We start from the raw sequence: 23,637 nt of genomic DNA on the forward strand, positions 1-23,637 counted from the left end.
AAAAATGGAGCTTAAATAGTTTGATTTTATAATTCACAAAATTTTATGGCCTTTCTAAAGATGGCCGCCATTGTTAACTACAAGTCCAAGGATCCTTTAGTTCTCAGTAACTCCTCCTCCCTCTTATTTTCTGCTCCCGGTGATGATGTAAGAGACTGTCCTTTTCTGTTACCATAGCAATGATGTGTAACTGCCGTCAATGCACATCACCAGAACACTGGCCATAATGCATGCACTGCAACCAACTGACTACAGCCAAATGAAGTGAAGATCACATGACCTAACCAGCAGTATCTTCTGTCCTGTGTCTGCTCCGTGTGGACTGATTAAAGGGCCGGTAGCATTTTAATTCTCCATTACAGTGTATGAACACAGCATTTTTCTGCTAAGGGGAGCTAAATTTTAAACAACTAATTACATATAAGCTTATATTTTACTGAATTATGCTGATTACTGGAATACCCCTTTAAGAACAAACCTACATAACCTATCTTATATGCAACCCGGGGACTACCTGTGCTAATAAGTGACCACTGATTTTATTTTTTTTTAACTTATCATAGGAGTCAATTTCCAAGTAAACCTTTATCATATTTCACAATTTCCAACTTAAAACAATGGGAGGCAGCCAGATAGCACAGAAAACATACAAATATTAGAAGGAAAAAGAGTGCATTTATTTGTTTCACAAAAAAGGCAAATCGATAATGTAAGACAAAAATTGGCCTAGATCATAATTGGCAGTAGAAATTACCATGTTTTGCATATCTTAACCAGTTCTATTGATCTGTACAGGGAGGCTAGCAGGAATGGGGCGTGCATGATGACCCTGCATTGTACTACTGACATACATGATGGACGCGGGGGCCAATGCACTATTGTCTTGTGAAAAGTCCACAGAAATGTAACTAGGACACTAATGCTTACACCAGCGGTCCAGGCAAGACTTCTCAAAGACAGCATTTGTATAGAAGCCTGGCCTGTTTTCCACATTCACAAACCAGTAGATTAACACATACTATTCCACATTTGCTTTTAGAAAGGCCCAAATATAACTTACAGGTCAGGTAATACAATAATGAAAATGACCAAAAAAGATCCAGGCACTTAATCCAGGTAACGGCAGGTGCACCAAAAAAAAAAAAAAAAAAATCAACTTAAGACTACGGACTACAACTTATGCCAAAGAGATGAAAATTCTGCACACTAGACCACGCTGGAGTCTAAACTCGCTTCTTTCTTTACTTAGTTAATAAACATGCTAATACAAAAGCAGATACGTCTAGATTGTCTAAATCAACAGATAACATTGGGAACACTTGGTAACATTTGGTTTTAAAAGTGTTGCCCGAATGGTCAATTAAACAACAAATTTATGTAGTTTTCTGTATTTTATTACTTATTTTTAAAATTTCTAAATAAATATTATAGTTTTTTTTTTTTTTATCTCCATGTGAGAAATCAAATTTGCGGCCGCATGTACGACCCATAGATGGCAATAGCGGCACGGCGCAGATAGGGGCCGCACACCACAATAAGATAGAGCTTGCTCTATCTTTCGGCGTGTGTGCGGCCGTGCGCCGCTATTCTCTATGGAGGGATGAGCGTGTGAATGAACCCTTATATCAATGCTATTATTGTGAACGTGGTTTTAATCATTAAACGTGCCCTACAACTTTTAGGGGTACACTGTATAAGGCTTCTGAAAAAACCAACAGTATCCCCATCAGTCCACGGCAAGCTCCTGCCCCTTCTACTACTTCCGGTCTGCTTTCTAGCCACCTTTACACACTGGCAGATGGGAAAAGTTGCAGATCATGGCATACCTATGGATTGCTCCTTCATTTTTTACTTTTCAAAGCAATAAAAGTAGAAAGTCCACACCACGTATATCTGATAAGCCTAAGCAGGGAGCACCCACCTTTAAACACAGAGAAACCTGTGTCTACGTCATGAAATGGTAATCCTCAGGTCCACTTCATGTAAGTAAGAGTTCAGTTATTCACATGTAGAAATAAATAACACAGGCACTAAAATTGTAGCACCCAGGAGTGGAATGTGAGGAGTCTCAAGAACTTTGCACTCGTCTGAGAATCCTTTTTATTTAAAACATGATTGACTAGTGCATGGTCACGCTGTAAGGAAGTTTTCAATAAAGGCTTTCAGTGTCACCAACACAAGAATAATGATTGATGGCGGAAAAGAGGTAGAAACCAATGGATTACAATAAGCCCATTACAGGGAATCGAAAACTCAGCTGCACAACTGACAGCTGTCTGGTTTTTGCAGCACAAATATTTTGCAACAAAGCCTGAAAGCTTGAGTTACACATGGTCATACAGTAAAAAAAAAAAAAAAAAAAAACCTGAAAACGTACAGCTCCCCACAACTACAGCTGCGATAGTATCCTACTTACCAGAGCTAGAGTGGTTTCTTTAAACTAACCTTATCACAGTAGTAATTCACTGGAAATACATCCAAAAATGTATGTATAACATATTGTGTAGTTTTAGAAAACTTCTCTCTGAATGTATTTCTCATTGAAAAATCCACATTTTAAGCATTACAAGGCCGAATTTGCATTAGTTTCCATCACGGCTGAGGAGTTACGTGTTGTGGAGTCTGAGTTGACCCATTTTAACAAAAATATATACCTTATATACTTGAGTATAAGCCTAGTTTTTCAGCACAAAAAATGTGCTGAAAAACCCAAACTCGGCTTATACTCGAGTCAAAAAAATAAATATATCTTCTGAGCTATATGCAGTGGGGCAGGGGGCGGCAGGCTATATGCAGTGGGGCAGGGGGCGGCAGGCTATATGCACTGGGGCAGGGGGCGGCAGGCTACATGCACTGGGGCAGGGGGCGGCAGGCTACATGCACTGGGGCAGGGGGCGGCAGGCTACATGCACTGGGGCAGGGGGCGGCAGGCTACATGCACTGGGGCAGGGGGCGGCAGGCTACATGCACTGGGGCAGGGGGCGGCAGGCTACATGCACTGGGGCAGGGGGCGGCAGGCTACATGCACTGGGGCAGGGGGCGGCAGGCTACATGCACTGGGGCAGGGGGCGGCAGGCTACATGCACTGGGGCAGGGGGCGGCAGGCTACATGCACTGGGGCAGGGGGCGGCAGGCTACATGCACTGGGGCAGGGGGCGGCAGGCTACATGCACTGGGGCAGGGGGCGGCAGGCTACATGCACTGGGGCAGGGGGCGGCAGGCTACATGCACTGGGGCAGGGGGCGGCAGGCTACATGCACTGGGGCAGGGGGCGGCAGGCTACATGCACTGGGGCAGGGGGCGGCAGGCTACATGCACTGGGGCAGGGGGCGGCAGGCTACATGCACTGGGGCAGGGGGCGGCAGGCTACATGCACTGGGGCAGGGGGCGGCAGGCTACATGCACTGGGGCAGGGGGCGGCAGGCTACATGCACTGGGGCAGGGGGCGGCAGGCTACATGCACTGGGGCAGGGGGCGGCAGGCTACATGCACTGGGGCAGGGGGCGGCAGGCTATATGCACTGGGGCAGGGGGCGGCAGGCTATATGCACTGGGGCAGGGGCTGGCTGGCTATATGCACTGGGGCAGGGGCTGGCTGGCTATATGCACTGGGGCAGGGGCTGGCTGGCTATATGCACTGGGGCAGGGGCTGGCTGGCTATATACTGGGGAGGCTGTGACCAGTGCATTTCCCACCCTCGGCTTATACTCGAGTCAATAGGTTTTCCCAGTATTTTGTGGTAAAATTAGGGGCCTCGGCTTATACTCCGGTCGGCTTATACTCGAGTATATACGGTAATAAAAATTATGAAATTTTCTTTAAATGTCAGTGCCATTTCTCATCTGGGGATTTAGGCCAGTGAACAACAGTTATTGGTTTAAGGGCCTCATAGTCAAACTGCTCAACCTTAAGGTGCAGCATTCGTAATCAATACCCTATATCAGCGATGGTAAACCTTTTAGACACCGAGTGCGCAAACTACAACCAAAACCCATGTATTTTTCGCAAAGTGCCAATGCAACAATTTAAGCAGCAACTTATTACTCCCTGAGCTGTCACAGGTATATATTGTATAGGCACCTGAGGACAACAATACAATAGAAAGAAGAAGTTTGGATTATCATATTAGCTTCCTTCTAGGGTCCTGAACTGCAAGAGGCCTTGAGTCCTGTCTGGAGAACTCAGCGCTGGTGTGATGTGGGGATGCCCATTGAAAGGGCTTCGAGTGCCCCCTCTGGCATTCATGCCATAGGTTCGCCACCACTGCCCTATATGCTTCGACAACCACAGCATAACACAAAGAGCCACCCCAGAAATTATAAATACTATAACCAGAAACCAAAGACTGTATTCAGAGCAGGCCGTTGTAGGCGAGATCCCCGAGAAGGCAATGTTAATAATGAAGAGACCAAGTATCAGATAATAGCAGAGAACCATGACCAGAGCAGACAGAAACATAAATAAATCCCTTACTGGCTTCTCTTTTGCTCCCTAAACCACACAACACTGTCTTCTCTCTTACATGTGCTGGTTGCATGCACAAGCATATGGACCCAAAGAACGGAGTCAGGAGCAGGAGATAAACCAGGAGTACAGAAAGGTTGGCCCGTTAGATTTATCTTATTAAATCTGGCCTATGTTAGTTTGTTGGTTCTTAGAGACTTTCCAAAAAAAAAAAAAAAAAAAAAAAAAAAAGTGTGCAAAAGTCAGATTTTCGAACAACCCATTCTAATATTCTAATACAGGGAGTGTAATTTTTTGTGTGCAACCATTTCACTTTTTCAATGGTTGTGCAAAAATTACAAACATTAAACACCTGGATTCAAAAAATAAATGAGGCCTAACACTGAAAACCATGGTCTTGACAAACTTTTCTGGGCAGGTAGAAAAAGGGGATACAAATCCAACAAGTTGCCCCCAAAAAAAAACAAAAATGCAAAAAAAATTATAGAATGTGATAAATCCCTCACCCTTGGTGTCTAGAGTATGCAGAAAAGGCTAGAGACCATATCCATACAGCTTCATCACAGTCCTTCTCAAAATTTGAACTATCATTGAAGTCTAAACTTTAACTAAAGTCATAGAGAGCGCCATACCCTTTGACACATCTCAATGACCTGTCACAAGATGATCAAAGAGGACTCTTCAATTTCATTTAAGAAAAATTATATTTCCCATTTAACAGACAAGGTGGTCATTAAATCTCACAATATTACTGTTCCGAACACAAGTAACATCATCTGTACTGTAGAATTGTCTCTGATGCCCTTTGCCGAGACAACTAATCACATTTCAGAGCAAGGAATTAGGGATGCAGAGACATTTAGCATAATTCAGCTTTATAGTTCTTGCAACGAGTTTTTTTCTTCTTTTCTTTCTATTTTGGCCTCTGACATGACTCCATGGAAAGAGAAATTACTCTTCTCACTGTTAGATTAATTCGATGATATCTTGTATGCCTATTTTTGAGTAATGCTCTTTTAAATGGCAGTTCTCATTACCTTTCTGACTTATGCATTGATAAGTAAAATATATTGAATCTTGCTCTCGGCAGCAGTAAGGGAGAGAGTATGAAAAACGAACACTAGTTTTCTTTTCTCTTTTGTTTTTTTTTTCCTTTTGTTAAATTGTAGGCTTATCTATTTGATGCTTGAGAAATTGGTCCAATAAAACTGCTGAAATCTCTCACCCCAGTTCCAGAAAATTAGACAAAAACATCAGGAGACTTAAGGATCTACACACAAGTGAAGAGAAGAAAAAAAAATGCTTTGGTTGTAATAAAAATGATTCTCTGTTCTGCCATAAACTGCATCATATTCTTAATCAATAATAATGCAGGGTGTCTGTAAGATTACATTAATTATAATTGTAGTCTAGATGATTTATTGAAATAGAAGACGGCACAAGATCAACATTCATTATGCAGGCAGACAGAACGAAATTGGCAATAAAATCAGCAATAGAAAAATTTTGGCAGCACTAAAAACAGCAGAAATATGTGTCGTATTGATTTTTAGATAATGTTAAATGTCATATTGCTGCAAATCAGTTGCAATTTACTAATAATTGCCTGCAGTAAATGGTGCTGAATCAGTTCCACCGATGCAGTGTACAGTGGTATCTCTTCTTTTGTAAGTGAAATAATCCAATTCAGTTAATCAATGCCTTGTACCAAAGATCGATCCTTCCCATCTACTACATGCTTGCCATTGTGTTGCCGCTGTTTCCGTTTTCACAAGCTGATAACAGATCCATCCAATCAAGAACTACCACCCATCACCTCCCAATTTTTTTTCTTAATCAGTTACTTATAGTGGTGTGCCTATAGAAGTTTTTTTTTTATTGAAGATAATCAAGTATATCTTGTGCCCATTGTAAATATACAGAGGGAGCTCTGAATACATGAGGGGTTGTGCCATGTTAAAAAACCTACCTATTAACCCCCTGCATAGGGAATGCTATTCACGTGCGCATCAGCAGGGTTTCGATGGAGCAGTGAACAGGATGGAGCAGGAGCATGCCAAGCACATGCAGGTGGGGCTATGTGGGGCATGGAGCAGCCTTTGCTCCCACTGCCTGGAGAGGCTACTCCTCGCCCAAGCAACCTCTATGGAAAATATACATATTAGCTAGATAAAGTTTAGCAAGCATTATAGGGTTATCTAAAGATAAATTTGGGTTAGTAGGTTCCTACCATAAGATCTTCCTTAATAGATATATTTCTGATGGTAGGCTTCCTCTAATGTGCATGTAGTATCCAAACTCCAAATGTATCAAAGAGGCAGATTACAGGAGTATAAAAGGATTGGGCATGCTGATTTAGAACCTGTCTGAGCATTTTTTACAATGAGATACATGCAGCCAGAGGCATCAACTTGGTTCACTTTCGATATACTATAAAGTGTCAATTCAAAAAAATGCAACATCTACAGGTTAAAGAGACAAGTAAATCTCAAACATGTATGATAACGTCTGATTTGAGGTTCTGTATCTAGCCGTGGAACCAACAGGAACATAAAAGAAAAAGCTAAAACATGACATATGGTGTTAATTTTAGCCAGTAATGTATTAGGCTGGGCTGCAAACCTTCAGCTTAAATTTCTGAATATGTGTATAAATGACACATCCCTCTGGCCCGTGGCACCGTCACAACGTGGTTGGCTTGCCATTAATCAGTAGAGCTTATACAGGAGGAGAAAGCTTACGGAAGTTAAAAAGACACGCATGATAAATGAGTAGAAAATGTCAGGTCCTAGTCACCATTCTATGACAATTGTCTTTTTTTGTCAACTAATGGACACAATTGAGTTCCCACTTTTGTTCAAATTCATCTGCCACCAAGGGACTGCTTGCACAGCGTTAGTTGCAGTGAACAATGAAAAGGATTCCTTTTATGATGCTGTCAGTCTGAAAAGATGGAAAAAGAACAACTTTCCAGTTCAGACTTAAATCAGACGGACATAGAATTGAAGTAACCTTCAATTTTCCTCTTACAACTGCACAATACACAAAAATAAAAGTATATGACCCCACATCTTCACATGGTCACCAATGTCAGCACGTATTACAGTAGCCTATGATGTGCAGCCCTCAGTTATGCACTGCAAGTCAGGCAGTAATAATAGAGGCCAGCAAGTGTCTGAGGCAAATTATCATGTAAAGTATGAAGAATTATGCCACTCTGACACTTAGCAATAGTTTCTACTTGTTGAAAGGTTAGATCATCTTAATATTCCTCTAGGACATTTTAAAGGCCCACAATATGAAAGCAGTAAGGGGGATTATACTATATTATACAAAACTACAGACAGCATGAAGTCTATAGTGCCACCCACCTAAAGAAAATCCAGTTTCATGAATAGAAATAAACAGACGATTTGGATTGTATCACAACAAGAACCATTTTAGTAAAACAGTGGTTGTCATGCGATCCAGGTTAAAGACCAGGGGCACCATTTTTAAAACATAATATATCACCGATTGTCTTTGCATCCATTTTTCTAATAAAAACTTATTTTCAAATAGTAGATTTTTTTTACTGTGTTGTCTGAACAGTGGACGATTTTGGGTGTTCCCATCGCTCATCTACGGTGTTTATCACATTTAGTCACACAACAGTTTTCGGTCCTATACTTGCCCAGCATCGCGGTGAAGTCACTTAGGGCCAACGGGAAACCTTCCTCCCTGTTTGATAACATGGGCACGTGCACGTAGCTTTATCGATGGTAATTAGACTGCTGGATATTCTAAGGGCAGCAACAAACTTCAGTCGACACAAATGGGGGTCTCTGGGACAGTTTTCTTGGCACGCCCTCTGCTGGGAAGGAAGTAGACCAGCATTGACATTCAGTAAAGAAGGCAATGAGGAAATTTTCTTTGATGGTGTTAAATGAGCAGTAAATGAGGTGACTGTTGCATCAAAAAACTATTAGGATACACACACAAACTTTGTTTTCATCCTCTTGGATGATTTAAGGTATCTTTGTGGAGGCTGTAGAAAAAGGCAGAGCATGCCCTAATCCGGCCTATGTTTGTGTATCTGGATTTTCCATAGAAGTCTATGGGAACATGAAAAATACAGATGCCAAATGGGTGTCATCCATATGCGTTCAATATTTGATCGGTTTATAGGTAATACAATCAAGATCTCTCAAGAAGTTTGGAAGAGTTAATGACATAATTTGTCAGACTTCATTCAAATCAAGAAAAACAGCAAATATTTGCAGACATACGGCTCAGTAAAGGATTACACAACAATGGTAAGTGGTCCAACAAAAGCAACTTTCTGTTGCCAAAGAAAAGTGCAAGTTCATATGCAGGTAGCTTAAGTGAGTTTTGTGGTCATAGTAAAAATTTAAGTATAATTATTCCAACAAATATAGCTTCCAACTTCCTACAAAATATGTTATGGGATTCTGCTACAAAAAACTTTTGATTAACTCCGTTCCAATCACAGAGGCAGGGAGCTGCAGTATGCAGTCAAGCTACTCTGCCCTCCTCACTAAGGCTGACACTGCTAACCCAAGGGAAGACAAATCCTGAGGAAGGGGTGAGGAGCAAGGTTAACTTTATTCAAATAGTTTCACTCACTCCCACCTTCCTGAGTGGTTAATGGCGTTGCAGGACCGTGTTACACACAACCAGTCTCTCAATGTTCCAGCAAAGCATTGTGTAGCATTTCCTACCACTGGTAACAGTCCATGGGAAAGTAAAAGGAGTGGTGCAAGTCTGTAGCTAACAGTTCCCAAGTACTAGTACTCTACCGGCAGCATGGTGGTAGCAGCGAGACCTCTCAATCAGGATGAGGGAGGCAGGGCAGTGCAGGGAACAATGAGTAGGCAGGATTCTCATACTGTGATTGGAATCACCTAAAGACCCCTTTAAATGTTCCAGTCTCAGTATACTATAACTCAATTAGATGATAGTGCTATGTTTCTTGGAAGGCGTGCATTACCACATATAACACACAGCTTACTGATAACAAAGAACATGGAGAAATGGCAAAATGTAAACAGGTTAGCAGAGCTGACTGAAACCAGCACGGATTGATAACAATATTGCTAAAACACAATCATATTAGATTACTGCATCCTTGGAAAGGCTTATCTAGTTATTTCTTATCTGGATACATACAGGCAGATAACTAAAGAATGTTCATATTTTTGCTATCTAACAGGCAAACTATCATTCTTATTACAGAATTGTCTACTTCTGATGCTATGCTTATGACAGCTGCATTTATACTTAAGGCCTCTTTTAATTTGGGTAGAATTGAGCTGTGAATATTTTATGCAAGCCTGAGCCCCAGAGAGAATGCAGTTTTCTGTTATACTGGTATAATGTTAGTGTAGGGACCAATATGAAGGAGTTTGTGTTAAATATTTCCGTTTTTTAACCGGGACTTCTCAGAAAGCGCAAAATCCTACTGATATCAAATATGGGTATCAAACATCACCAGCTTTCTTTTAGCAGATTGTCTGTAGCTAAGGGCTAAAGCAAATGCCCATGGCCAGTCCATGATCGCAGTGACTGGATTTCACAAACCAAACATACATGATCAAGGCATCCCTTCTTCCCCACAAAACAGCAGCTTTGAAGCAGAATTAAGATAACAGCTCTGTTGCTTGTGTTTTGGGATGCCTTGCATCATATATCAGTATCCATTGATGAAAATAAGGTGACAAGTATTCATGGGCTGAATACAACTCTGAAGTCAACCTAGGACAAAAAACCTCAAAAGATGTAGCGACCCAAGCAATATATTAGCAAACTTGCCAGCAAAGTTCCTTGTAGTAGCACCACCACAGGTTGTACACAGGCAGCTCATGTGTATGCCACTTTAACCCCTTATCGTAGTACGGCGCGCGTTGGGTCCCCACGCATGGAGAAGGCTCACGGGCTAAGCCCTCTCCATAGCCAGTAAGTCTTTGCTGCATATTGCAGCAAAGACCTACTGGCAACAACCGGTAACATCTTGCGGAGGATCGTCGCTCCCCGTGACTTCATCGGGGGGCGGCAATCCGACACCATAACAGCCTTGGGTCTTCCGAAAACCTGAGGTTGTTACGAAAGGGTTAAACGAGACAATGTGCTATTAGCACACTGTAATGAATGAGGAGGAAAATCCCCATGAACTGCCACACTGTAGTATGACAGTATATGATAGGATCGATCAAACAACCTAGGGCTAAATTACCTTAGGGAGTCTGAAAAATAGTAAAAAAAAAAAAATAAAATATATATATATATATATATATATATATATATATATATATATATATATATATATATATAGTTTTAAACTGGTTAACTAAACAGTAAAATCATAAACACATTAGGTATCGCCGCATCCGATCAAAATATAATAACTTTTTCACCTCCTTTAACACCGTAACGGAAAATAGAAGTCGAAAATGGGACTTTGCCATTTTAAAAATATAAAAAAATTCAATAAAAAGTGATAAAAAGGTCGTACAGTCCTAAAAACTGCAGCATTGAAAACGTCATCCAAAGTTGCAAAAATTGACACAGCTCCGTACACTAAAGTATGAAAAAGTTTAGTGCTAGGAAATAAAAAAAAAAAGTTTTGTACTGGAGGTTGGAAAAATAAAATATAAAGTGCAATTTTTTACGCAGAAAACAAGCCATCACAGAGCTCTTTATGTGGAAAATGGAAATGAAAACACTAAAAAAAAAAAAAAAGCCAGGTCGTTAAGGGGTTAAGGTTTTTATTAGTCATCACATCCTATCCTTTTCCAATGGATCCATTTCTGGCAGCATCTCAGCCTCTACTGCCGATCATGGGCATGACCAGCATTGGTTTGCAACCATTTAAGAAAAGGAACAAAGGTTGCAGAATTCAACGAGCTTTACTTTATGTGCTTTGGCCCGTCTTTTAGCAGGGCACATCATTTTTAAGAAACATAAATTATTCCTTCAATAATTAGATATTTAGAGCAACTACCACAGTATTCATAAGGTGCAGCAGATCGCATGGTCCCATGGTTATTTGCTTCTGTTAGGAAATTACATTATTACTTTCATTGGTACTTTGCCCTCTACATTCTTCGTTTACAAGTTGCTAAGCGACAGAACAGATGACAATTAACAAGTTAAATAGCAAATAACATTGTTACTTCAGCAATCACACATATCAGTGGTCATGAAAAAAATAGAACTAACTTTATAAAAACAAAAGGTTACATTTAAAGCAAGTTTACCATACATTTGGAGTATATACACTACCTAGAAAAGAAAGTCTGTTCTAGTTGCTCATGGGTAGCAACTTAAAAGTCAAGTCCTAGCCGTACCAACAGGACAACGTAGGCTTGATCTGAAGCAGAACTCTTTAAAACTTAGGGTGCGGTCACACGTCGCGTTTACTGCATCCGTTTAAAAACGCATTGCTACAACTGAAGGGAGATTTGCCTAATTAAACAGCTGTTAACGCTTGTGTTTACAAGACGCAAGTGTTAACCGCGATGTTAACGCACGCGTTAACACTTGCGGTTTGTAAACACAAGCGTTAACAGCTGTTTAATTAGGGAAATATCCCTTCAGCTGTAGCAATGCGTTTTTAAACGCATGCAGTAAACGCGACGTGTGACAGCACCCTTAACTTGGATAAGCTTTATTATTACAGGGGATGTTTTAGTGTGAGAGAACACGAATCTCCTGGATATTTTTATGTATACCTGAGATGAAAATAGTTTGAATGGGAAATTTCCATCAGCAGCTCTGCTGAGTGTATACTTCGTAAAGCAGGAGGGAAAAAAAATTTTTTTTTAGCTTGCTGTGACTTTCCATCCTGTGTATACCACAGTACACAAAGTAAAAAGGATGCCTCCCTCTGCCAGTATAAGTCTATGGATATGCTGAGCGTATATGCGAGAGCTTTCCTGGAGCCTAATATACATAAAAGTGAGTAATGTCTATGCACGGATAACAGGTACAGAATGGCTTGGCATTACATACTCTTAGTGGGATGAATCATACAAAAGGGCTATAAATCAGCAGCGAGGAGCAATCATTCAGATTGTGAGGTTTGCAGCCTTCGGATTAGGCTGCATTAGGCCATATACAAATGGCAGAGCTATGGCTGCTAATTTTCACCACAGGTAACAAACACCCTCTGATGGGTAATGCTGTACGGCTCACAGAGTTATATACTTGTGTATTAGCTGCTGTTTAATTACCCAGTATATAGTAAGAGAGCAGCAATTCTTTACAAGCCAGCTCTATGATTTGTAGATCGTTTAATACCATCATTATTCAGTTTGATATATAAATGATCTGTACAGTCATATGAATAAGGTAGGAGCAAGCACACTTGTGCAAGTTATCAACCTTACTCACATAATGTGGAGCCTTGTTAAGGTATATTAATATCTAGGCCCCATTTCCGTTTTCCCCTCAATCACAGTAAAATCATGCTGTAATAGGATACATGAGGTATCCTTTATGTTACCCTTTGCCAAACAAAAGTTCTTCACACAGGACTGCAACAATTTTAACTCTTTAATAACCACTGCTACAACTTTCTTATTCTGGAGTGTTGAGTCTATAGGGGCTTTAGTATAAATATAGGCACAGGTCTCCTGTGTGTGCTCCCATGCTGGTGCTGTATTATAACATATCCTGCCCCATGCACTAAAATTTGTTGTAGGGGTAAGGGCTCTTCAGACTTGCATTTTTCGCATCCAATTACCATGATTTTCTGGTACAACATACTGACCCAAGGTCCAAATTATTTCCTATGCCAGGAGGGTGACTAGAGCAATTTTCTGCTACAGCACTTCTTCAGGAATGGATTCTTATTATATGCATCAATGAGGCTTTGGGATAGGAGAGATAAACTCATCAAAACACAGAAAGATGTCCTGCACCCACATAGGACATATTTCAAAACATTAATACATGCTTCTACAAACCTAGGGTTAGGAATCAAGAGTTCTCCTTACGGAGACTGCCAATTAAGGCCACCATGTAGGTGTGTGGAGTCTTATAGCCTATAATATAGGTCGTGCTTGATGTCAAGGGAGCTGCCCTACAAAGTAGCTAAAAGAGGCGTGGTTTTCCTTATCTCATCCTGGAAAACTTTGCATATTTTCCCAGAATCCCCTAGTGGAGCATCCATGGCTATAAGACTCCACACACCTACATGGTGGCCTTAATTGGCAGTCTTCGTAAGGAGAACTCTTACTTCCTGACCCTAGTCACAAGCCTCTCACCCAGCCAAACCAGTTCCCTACGCTGTACTGAGGAGACCCAATCAGGTCGAAACAGCGCTGTCTACAGTTGGGAGTCTGTTCTTTCTGGAATAGATATATCCCCGCATAATGTCATAAGGCTTCCTGAATGTCATGCTTGATGTCAAGGGAGCTGCCCCACAAGGTAGCTAAAAGTGGCATTGTTTTCTTTATCCCATCCTGGAAAACTTTGCATATTTTCTACAAACCTACTCATAGCTACAGCCCTTTTGCAGTGCCAAACAAACCCCAATATGATCCAGAGGAACGGGCGACTCCCATGATCATGTGATCTGATTAATTATGTAATTCCAATCAGCAATAAAGCTAATACCGAATTAAAGAGGAAACAAACATCAAGTACATATGACAAGCTAACCCTTAATTTGTGCAGGGATTTTGTCATTTACTTGAAAAGATAGGGACTGGATTCAGAGTCTGTATAACCTTCCAGGCATTTATTATATGTTTTAAAATACTTTTTGAAGACAAACAATAGGACACTCACTTATGCTTTTCTGTTTAAGTCTTTAACTAGCAGCATGAATGTAATTTTTGACTGGTGACAGGTTCCATTAGCCTATGCTATGCAGATTTTAGAAATGCCTTTGTCAGCATTCTGAAACTGCCACTATGTTATAAAACCTGGCTCCCTGACAGTAGTGAGCAGTGAGACCCTGGGGAAAGGAAGGAGGGGGGGGGGGGGGGCACAGCTGCATCAGGCTTTGGCCTCATGCAGACAACAGTTATGGGGCCATAATCTGGCCACAAAAAATGGTGGCCAAATCATGGGCCCCATAGAGGTCTATGGCATTGGGTAACAGTGCAGTAAACACTCTGCCTCACTGCACTGAGACCTGGTGAGGAGGCCGCCGGGCAAAGTGGGTATCATGGTTTATATTTTGCTGGAACACAGCAGTTGCTTAGCTTTCTGTGGAGAGGGTTACAAACAGGTGAGCACATGTTCCGGTGCAAGAGGCCTTAGTCTCACTTTTTTTTTTATACATTCTTAACTTTCTAGGAGTTGCAAGGTTTTTTTGTCAAGTGCACTTAACTAAAACACAGGAGGCAATCTGGAGGAAGACTGCTGTTTCTGGTGACCTTATGCCTCTTGCTGTGAAGTAGTAAATGATATTCACAATGGATCTTGTTCTGTCCACAAGACACTGCAATGGACTTAAATCTGACAGGAGAGCAGGGATGAAGGCAGAGAAAAATCAGCATTAAACATCTATCGGTGACTTAGAGAAGCCTCAGGAGACCTTTCCTACTAAAATACAAGACACGGAGGCCTTGAAATGGAATCACTTTAGATAGATAGTATCAAGCAATTCCTACTTCCTTTCTTCAGGAAGAGCTAATCTCTGCAGGCTGTGCATGGAGCCCTAGTATGTGCCATTAAAGGAAAATATATTTCTACCTAAATCTCTCCGTCATATCATTCTAGGGCACAATAACCCAAGGATGTGCCTCCTGCATCAGCAAACGCTCTGGCCAACCTATATGGGAAAGGAATTTTGTTTTTGGACCACATCTAACATTCCTCATAAAATTTACCATGTTATTGTTTTGTAATGTCTTATTTTGTATGTATTAATACCCCATGATCTGTAAAATACTGTGGTATATGTTGGCGCTATATAAAGACTTATCACTGCCTTACAATGTCACCCTGACAACCAGTGTGGGAACACCCTACTGGTAATATCCAGCACTCAGTTTGTTCAAAGTTGAGGAATAACAGAGGAACGACACAACAAAATGATGTTAAAAAAAGGTTATTTGATGAGGAATACAAGTAGATACCAGAACAGATATGTCAGCAGAAGGGCAGCTGCTCTTTATATTTTATTAAAAAGAATATGAATCAAATCAAATACACAACATCTCAAACTTGGAGAATGGGATATTTAGTACAGCTGTCATCATAAAGAAATAGTTTTTCTAAACAGTTTCTAAATCCTTGTCATAAAGAACTATGATCTCCATAGGGTGTCATGCAGAGTTACCTTGTATGACAGGTCTAGAGGTCTTATGGGTATTATTTCCATCCATCTTAATAAAAACCAAGCCAGCAAGGGGAACTTAGCAGGTTTTTATCAAGATTTTTGAGAATATATGCTTTCTCACCTCATGTCCCCTCAAATACAAGCAAGTTAGCTCCATAATATACTTCTCCGAATTCATGACATGCACCTGCTAAGCAAACACTATAGAAGAGGCAATATTCAGTGCAAAAATCGCTCTGACAATGGGGGACTACAAGATATATTTCTATTCCCTGAGTGCAAAAGCAAAGCTTAAAGGATGGATGTTCAGCTGCAGAATAGATCAGATGAAATCCTTAATCCAGTTGATCAGTGGGATGCATGTGATATTTAGGCAGCCGTGCTCTTGTGCTACCTGTTGAGTTAATAGAGTGGATATTGGGAAGATAACAAGAATTGATTGGCTCCTGATCCAACCTCATATAATCCAGACAAGAGGTCATCTGCAATTCTTTTCATGACATCACATCTCAAGTGCTTCTCAATCAATTGAATTAGCCGCGCTGCGTCTTATTTATATGGAATAAGTCATTAGTTTTGTGGTGAAGTGCCGAGTCAGTGGAGAATGAATCCTATTAACATCAAGGCAACAAAGACAAATATAAACAAAAGCATCTATATATAACCATGTGTACATCATACAGATATCGTCTCCTATCCTTATAGACATTCATACACACAGTCCAGGCTATGATCTGCCGTGTGCTTCCTATCCATGTTTAATATGACATATCCATGACAATAGCTGCTCCTCCATAACTCAAACAAGATCCATCATTCATATCTGAATAGCAGCTTTCCAATACACGAATACTAGTAGAGATGTATAAGATATTTGTGATCCAGCCCTCTTTTATACATATTAGTACAAGAAAACCTGCTGACATCAGGACAGTGATCACAACGTGCACTGTGTAGCCTCTTAAGGCGAATGACCAATAAAACTTTGCTGGACCTGCCATATATCCCTTGAAGTACAGACACACATGTTGTCCCATGGATCACAACACAGGAGGCCTGTGTATATATATATATATATATATATATATATATATATATATATATATATATATATATATATATATATATATATATATATATATATATATATATTTTTTTTTTTTTATTATATAACTATACAGGTAATTTCCCTTGGAATACCCACCGCCACCATCATCTTATCCACGCACATTGGCATCGCTTCTCAATTAGCCATCACCACCCAGCCCCTTCAGCTATTTGGCAGTGCCTGATCTGGCCCAATATCAGCCATCAAGAAGAGCAAACAACGCTGTTATTAATTGTACACGGTGTGTGGAGTGTGTACATTACAGCGATCCGCTGGATGCTGGCACGTTGGCAGCGGTATGGACGCCCCTAGCTCTGGAATAATGAATTCCCTACTACATGGAGACTCTTCTCTTCAAAGGCACTGACATGTGATGCAGATTGAACTAGAATTTGGATAAAACTTTTACCTTGGACTAGGACATACAAGATAGTACACGACACAGGAGAATAGGGTCATACAGTGTGGTGGCCCGGGGCTTATGTCCTCCCTGAGTAACTATGGGGTGCTCCTGTCTGCCCCCACATGCCAGTAATAGCCTGGTAGGTGACAGCTCTGGGTATAGCTGTAAAGCAGCAGGCCACCACACAGGGTTAGCAGGTTAAAGGTCATACCTTCACAGACCCCCACTTCATACTCAGTGATGGAGTCTCCATTGAGTGGGGGGCGGATGACACAGCGCAGCCCCCGGTCGCAGGCTCCGTGCAGCCCGTACACTCCCCCGCAGCTCTCGTTCTTCTGCCGGGCGCACATGAAGCAGCAGCCGCAGATGCCCAGCACGATACTCCCAGGGCAGTTCTTGGGCTCCTCGCATTTGGATTCATCGCAGGGTAAACAGACCAATGCCCGGCTGGACGCGGGCAGCAGCGCCAAAGCCACCAGCACCAGGTGCCAGAGCCCGAGCAGACACTTCCCGCCCACCAGGTGCATCTCCTGGCCGCGCACTACAAGCTCTCTGGGCGGCTGTGGATCACCTGGGGAAAGTTTCCTGGGATGTGGCGGCACTAGACACGGGAGCCCGCGGTGCGCCACATACTACACACACCCGCCGGCCCCGCTCACATCTGAGGACACAACTTTCCTCACACTTGTCACGGAAACTTCTCCACAGAAATCTCCCGTGTCCTCCCGGCGGTAGCAGCGGGTGGAGAGCTCAGCGCCGTGTGCCCGGCATGCCCGTCTGCCCCTTGTTTATCTCTCTGGTAGCCCGGGCGGCTCACGCTTCCTCCTCCCTCCTGGCGGCGTCACAATACACGGAGAGTAAATATTCTGCTGTGGAAAGTTGGGTTCTCGGACCAGGGCTCCTGCCCCGCACACATACAACAGGACGAGGCTCCAGAAGTGTAACGTGTCCGCTGTGTTCCGGGCAAGCACTGCAAGTAAAGTGACACAAGAGAATGAATATACAATTACACTGTACAACACGCATGAAGAGCAGGACACAATTACACTGTACAACACGCATGAAGAGCAGGACACTATTACACTGTACAACACGCATGAAGAGCAGGACACAATTACACTGTACAACACGCATGAAGAGCAGGACACAATTACACTGTACAACACGCATGAAGAGCAGGACACTATTACACTGTACAACACGCATGAAGAGCAGGACACTATTACACTGTACAACACGCATGAAGAGCAGGACACAATTACACTGTACAACACGAATGAAGAGCAGGACACAATTACACTGTACAACACACATGAAGAGCAGGACACAATTACACTGTACAACACACATGAAGAGCAGGACACTATTACACTGTACAACACACATGACAGGATGGACAGTGCGGCTATGGCAGGAGCTCACATGGGACAGCAGCCACGGGGAAAACGCTGGTGTGCACAGGTGCCAAGGTGCTACACACAACGTATCAGAGAATGTACTTTATTATTATTTGTCCCTAAAAGAGGCCACAGGAAGCAATGTCAGAAACCTGCAGGATGTGACTGCTCGGGCAGGAGGGAGGCTTTACCTGAGCGCCGCTGGATGGAGCAGTCAGAGCGGCAGGAGCCGGCACGTCCGTACCTATGGACAACGCTGAGAAAATGAGAGCAGAGTGAGAGCTCAGAGGGGAAGTCCTTCCCCCAATGGGAGGAGGAGAGCGGCTGCTGTGACGTGTACACGAGGCGGGGCTGTCAGCCAGGCAGAGGGTTGCCATGGAGCTGGAGACGCTTTGCCTGCACTCAGGATGGGAGGAGGTGAGGTACTGTGTGCGAGATGTGAGTGTCTCCTGTATAGCATCATGTCTGATGAAGAGCTCAACATCACATATACACGCGGTCCCTTACTGAAGAACACCCGACTTACAGACCACTAGTTACACACGGACCTCTGGATGTTGCACTTTAGGCTACAATAAACAGGTGTAACAGTTATAATAATAATTATTTATATGGTGCACACAGATTACGCAGCACTGCACAAAGCAGGGCAAATCAGTCCCTGTCCCCAATGGGGCTCACAATCTAAACAACCTAACAGTATGTTTTGGAGTGTGGGAGGAAACCAGAGTACCTGGAGGAAACCCACACAAACACAGAGAAAACATACAATCTTCTTTGCAGATGTTGACTTGGGTGGGATATGAATCCAGGACCTCAGTGCTGCAAGGCAGAAGTGCTACCTACTCAGCCACCGTGCCACCCAGTTATCACAGGTGTCAGAAATTAATCTTTATTGTTAATTTGGCCGGGGTTACAATTATAAAATATACAGTTCCAACATACAAATTCAACTTAAGAACAAACCTATAGAACCAATCTTGTATGCATCCCGGGGACTGCCCGTACTTCTCTCTTCTTCTGCTCTCTATGGCGACACTACTAGTGACAGGGGGCACACACAGGTAAGAGTAAATTCACACGCGGTATGCCCGCTGTGCGGGCATACCGCCGTGTGCTTGAGTATAGCGGAACACGGCCGCACACTCACCAAAAGATAGAGCATGCTCTATCTTTTTGCGGTGTGCGGCCCGGATCGGTGCCACACATGTATGGCACCGTATCCCGGCTGTGCCGCTATTGCTGTCTATGGGGACGTACATGCGGCCGCATGTACGTCCCTGCAGACGGCCATGTGACTAAGCCCTAAGTTGGGTTCTAAATACATGATAGCAGTGTCTACTGGCACATGGTAGAAGGTGCAAATGTAACATGGAAAACATAAGCTATTGTATGAGAGGCATTGTATGCCAAGGGGATGTACAGGGAGAGATCTGTTCAATGCTAGGAATGTAGGAGACCACAGTTACGTTACATACTTGGGAGTACAGAGCAGTAGTAGATAAATAAATCGGAGGTTGGGGCAGTACCTTCTAGGGGGGCCCTAGAAAGCACCCACAAAACTTTACACTCAGGAAGTATCTTCATTCATGAAATCTTTGTACATCTCTGTCTGCTGTCAATACACATGTACACAGGAGCAATTTCAGGATCTTTTAAGATCCTCTAAACGTCCTAAAATTGCATATTAAAAGCAGGCAGATGGGATGCATTCCCCAAGAAGCTTGATTCTAATACCATATGTAGGTAGTGAATTCCAGACTTCCTGGGAATTCCAGGGAAAATAATATTCATACAGCCCAGGGCCCGCCCCTGGTACAGGGAGGTAATGTCTAAAAGTTGTTAGCCATCTCTCCTGACTCTACTCAACCAGAATGGTTATTGTTATATGTAAGTTAGGATGGGGCTTTTAAAGGTTGTTGCTTCCATGCAGAATTCTTCACAAATGGTGAATATTTACATAATGATGTACAATGCTATCTCTTTTGTACCTCAACTAATGCTCCTTGATTTGCAATGCTGTTCTGTTTTATGCATGTGTCAATAAAGCAAATATATGTAAGCCATAAAACATGTAAGTATAATGGCAAAGATGAATATATCATATGTACCCATAAGGGCTCATTTATATTAGGTTTTCTCTCTTATATGTACAACTTTTTGGCTCATTGGCACATATGTGCCAAAATTTGCCACTTTTACACTCACCTAGCAAAGTTATACACACAAGCATTTTTTAGTGTTGCATCTGTAGCTCAAAAATTCTGATGTGAATGTATAAAAAAGTTGCAATTTTGGCACAAATCACAGTACAATGGTGCAATTTTGGTGCAAATAAATAAAGTCCCTGAGGAAAAAGTTTAGAAGCGGGTTGCAGAAAAATTAGCTACTTATGGGCAACTTAAAAAAAAAAAATAACACTAAAAACCAGACACACACGCCTGATATTTCACCTTCTAAAACCAAGAAACAGCAAAAATTGACACACAGAAATGCCCTGACTAAAGATAAATGAATATAAATAGATATAAATAGTGTTTACAAGGAGCATAATGCAATAAAGGGTATCAAGTGGTTAAGAATTGGTAGTAACAGATTTTTGTGCTAATTGAGGCATGGGAAGGTCCCTAGTCGTTGTTTCCTAAGGAAAGTCTGCCTAGGTACCTTAGTGGCTGAGCCAATGTCAGCCCTGATCCAGGTATCTTCCAAGTTTGAGGTCGGCTTGTGCAGGAGCGGTGGGACTCTGGAATTGTTGAGTATTCCCTTGACAGGATGTGCCAATGGCTGCAGACTATGTTGAAGATTTTGTTAAAAGAAGGGTGGTATGTACAAAGTAAATTCTCTGAGATTGGATAGTTGTTGTTTAAGTCTGAGACTGTGATTCCAGGCACCCTTTAACTAGCTTAGGTGGATACCCTCTATAATAGAAACATTTGACCATTTCTTGTGTCCTTACACTCTTAGTGTGAGGATTGGTAACCAGAAGCTCGATATATGTGAACTGGGTTCTGGGTATAGCTCTTTTGGTCAGCGGTAGGTGACAGCTAGTAAAGATCAGTAGGCTGTTTCTATGGGTTGGTTTACCATTGTGTCTAACAAGATGATAGTAGACTTATTGTAGTGTATCATATACATGAAACAATTTGCTAGGACACGTTTGAGACCGTTACTTCAAACTGTAGAAAGAATTATTCCTGGAAGAGAAAGTAACTCTCTTCCAGAACCAATTGGAGAAGATCTGTGTGATGCCAAATCTGTGCTACTAAGAGTATGTCCACTGTGGTCTGCATGCCTTTAGAGTGGAGGATGGAAGTGTAGACATTTGTTACATCCCAGGTAACCAGATAGGTCTCTTCAGTAAGTGGGTTCAAATTCTGAATACAATCTAAGAAGGCTTTGGTATCCAGTAGGGAAGATGTTCATTTAACTAGTGGTATGATGACTTTCTCCAAAAGAATAGCCAGAGAAAATAAATCTATAAGTGCTTCTATTGGTCTTCCTGGGGGATTGTTTAGTGTCTTGTGTACCTTGGCCAAGATATATAACACTGGAGTTACCAGAAAGGGATTAGTCAGAAAGGTAGCAGTCTGTGTGCCTTTAGTGCCTTTATTCTGTTCATGGGGTCTGAATCAATCCTATGGTATACAGTGTCATCAGTTAACAGTCTGGAAATTTGGGCAATATAGTCTACTCCACCCATCATGACCAAGGCTCTACCTTTGTCTGTGGGCTTGATAATAATGGGACTTATTTACTAAGGGTCCGAACGACGCACTTTCAACGGGTTTCCAGAATATTTCCATTTTGCGATGAATTGCCCCCGGGATTTTGGTGCACGCGATCGTATTTTGGCGCATTGGTGCCGGCTTGCACACGTCAGAATTCGGGGGGCGTGGCCGTTGGACAAGCCGACGGTTTCCGACAAACCGCGGAATTTAAAAAAGGTTTTGTGTTGCAAGATCAAGCACTCATATGCACCAGGAAGAAGCAGGTGAACTCCAGCGGACCTCGGCACAGCAGTGACACAGGAAGGAACTCGGACGCACGATCTTAGTGAATCCGGACCCGAATCCACGTCGGACAACGCACCGCGGGATCGCGACGGGACTGGGTAAGTAAATCTGCCCCAATGTCTCTGTTATCCAACAATGAATGAAGGGCCTGTCTGTCTATACTACTGGGATTGGAATAACTCTCAAGGTACATTCAAAAGAGGTATGTGCGCCTGGGCCGTAGCCTGGACATCGCTGCTCACCCCTTTCCTTTCCATAGCAAAGCAAAAGGTGGGTGCGTAACACAGCAAAATATAGGAGATGTCCTAAATTTTTTTGTGCTCGGTCACAGTGCTCAGGTTCTTTGGGATAAAAAAAGGCACCAGTGTAAGATGGGAGATGGTCTCATATCCAGAATCTGTAAGGGATAACTCCCGTGATGAGGATCTGCTGCAAGAATAGTAGTTGCTGGACTGTGAGGATTCTTGTCATCTATATACCACCTATATACTTGTTTCAGATTGTAGTTGTCGGAGTTCCTTAAAAATATTTTCGCTTGTGTATAAAAGTATTCTTTGGTAGTTCTGATGACTTTGTCTTTTAATTTTGTGATATTCTCTGGTTGTAATGACGATGGCTCTCGACTTTAGTGTATCAGATTGCTTTCTGTAAATAGGAAATGGTTAGTTTGATGAAATCCTCATACGGACAAACTGTTTGTAACCTGTCCTGTAAGGATCATGGACTGGGGCTGGAGGGTGTCATGTGTAACATTTTCACACCTGGAATTTCACACTAGAGCTCTGAAGACTCTGACATCTTTAATATTACTACCTGGTTAGTATACACTTCTAACCACATACCTATCTGTAGCTTAGGTAGGTCAGTATGTGCAGGTGTCACCACAGGAAGGGGTGATAAGATAATGCTGCCCCCTTCCTGCCCTAATGATGCTGTATGGGTAGGTAAAGTTGTCTCTGC

The 23,637-nt window shown here is 42.2% G+C and overlaps 2 protein-coding genes across 3 annotated transcripts in view; one reads left to right on the forward strand and one right to left on the reverse strand.

Annotated features, from left to right (window-relative positions):
* The window catches only part of CRIM1 (cysteine rich transmembrane BMP regulator 1), a 474,029-nt gene extending 455,038 nt beyond the window's left edge, over positions 1-18,991 (reverse strand). Inside the window, exons 1-2 of one of the 2 annotated variants that reach the window (XM_072140823.1) lie at positions 18,856-18,991; positions 17,479-18,237 (exon numbers count right to left, since the gene is read on the reverse strand). In XM_072140823.1, coding sequence (XP_071996924.1) covers positions 17,479-17,794 — 316 coding nt within the window. In that variant the 5' untranslated portion in view covers positions 17,795-18,237; positions 18,856-18,991. The remainder of the gene's footprint in view (positions 1-17,478; positions 18,238-18,855) is intronic. The other variant, XM_072140822.1, reaches the window with a different exon arrangement.
* Positions 18,985-23,637, forward strand: part of LOC140121362 (uncharacterized) — a 43,778-nt gene continuing 39,125 nt past the window's right edge. The window contains exon 1 of the mRNA XM_072140828.1: positions 18,985-19,081. Coding sequence (XP_071996929.1) covers positions 19,072-19,081 — 10 coding nt within the window. The 5' untranslated portion in view covers positions 18,985-19,071. The remainder of the gene's footprint in view (positions 19,082-23,637) is intronic.

This window comes from Engystomops pustulosus, chromosome 3 (assembly GCF_040894005.1).
Source record: "Engystomops pustulosus chromosome 3, aEngPut4.maternal, whole genome shotgun sequence".
Classification (NCBI taxonomy): Eukaryota; Metazoa; Chordata; class Amphibia; order Anura; family Leptodactylidae; genus Engystomops; species Engystomops pustulosus.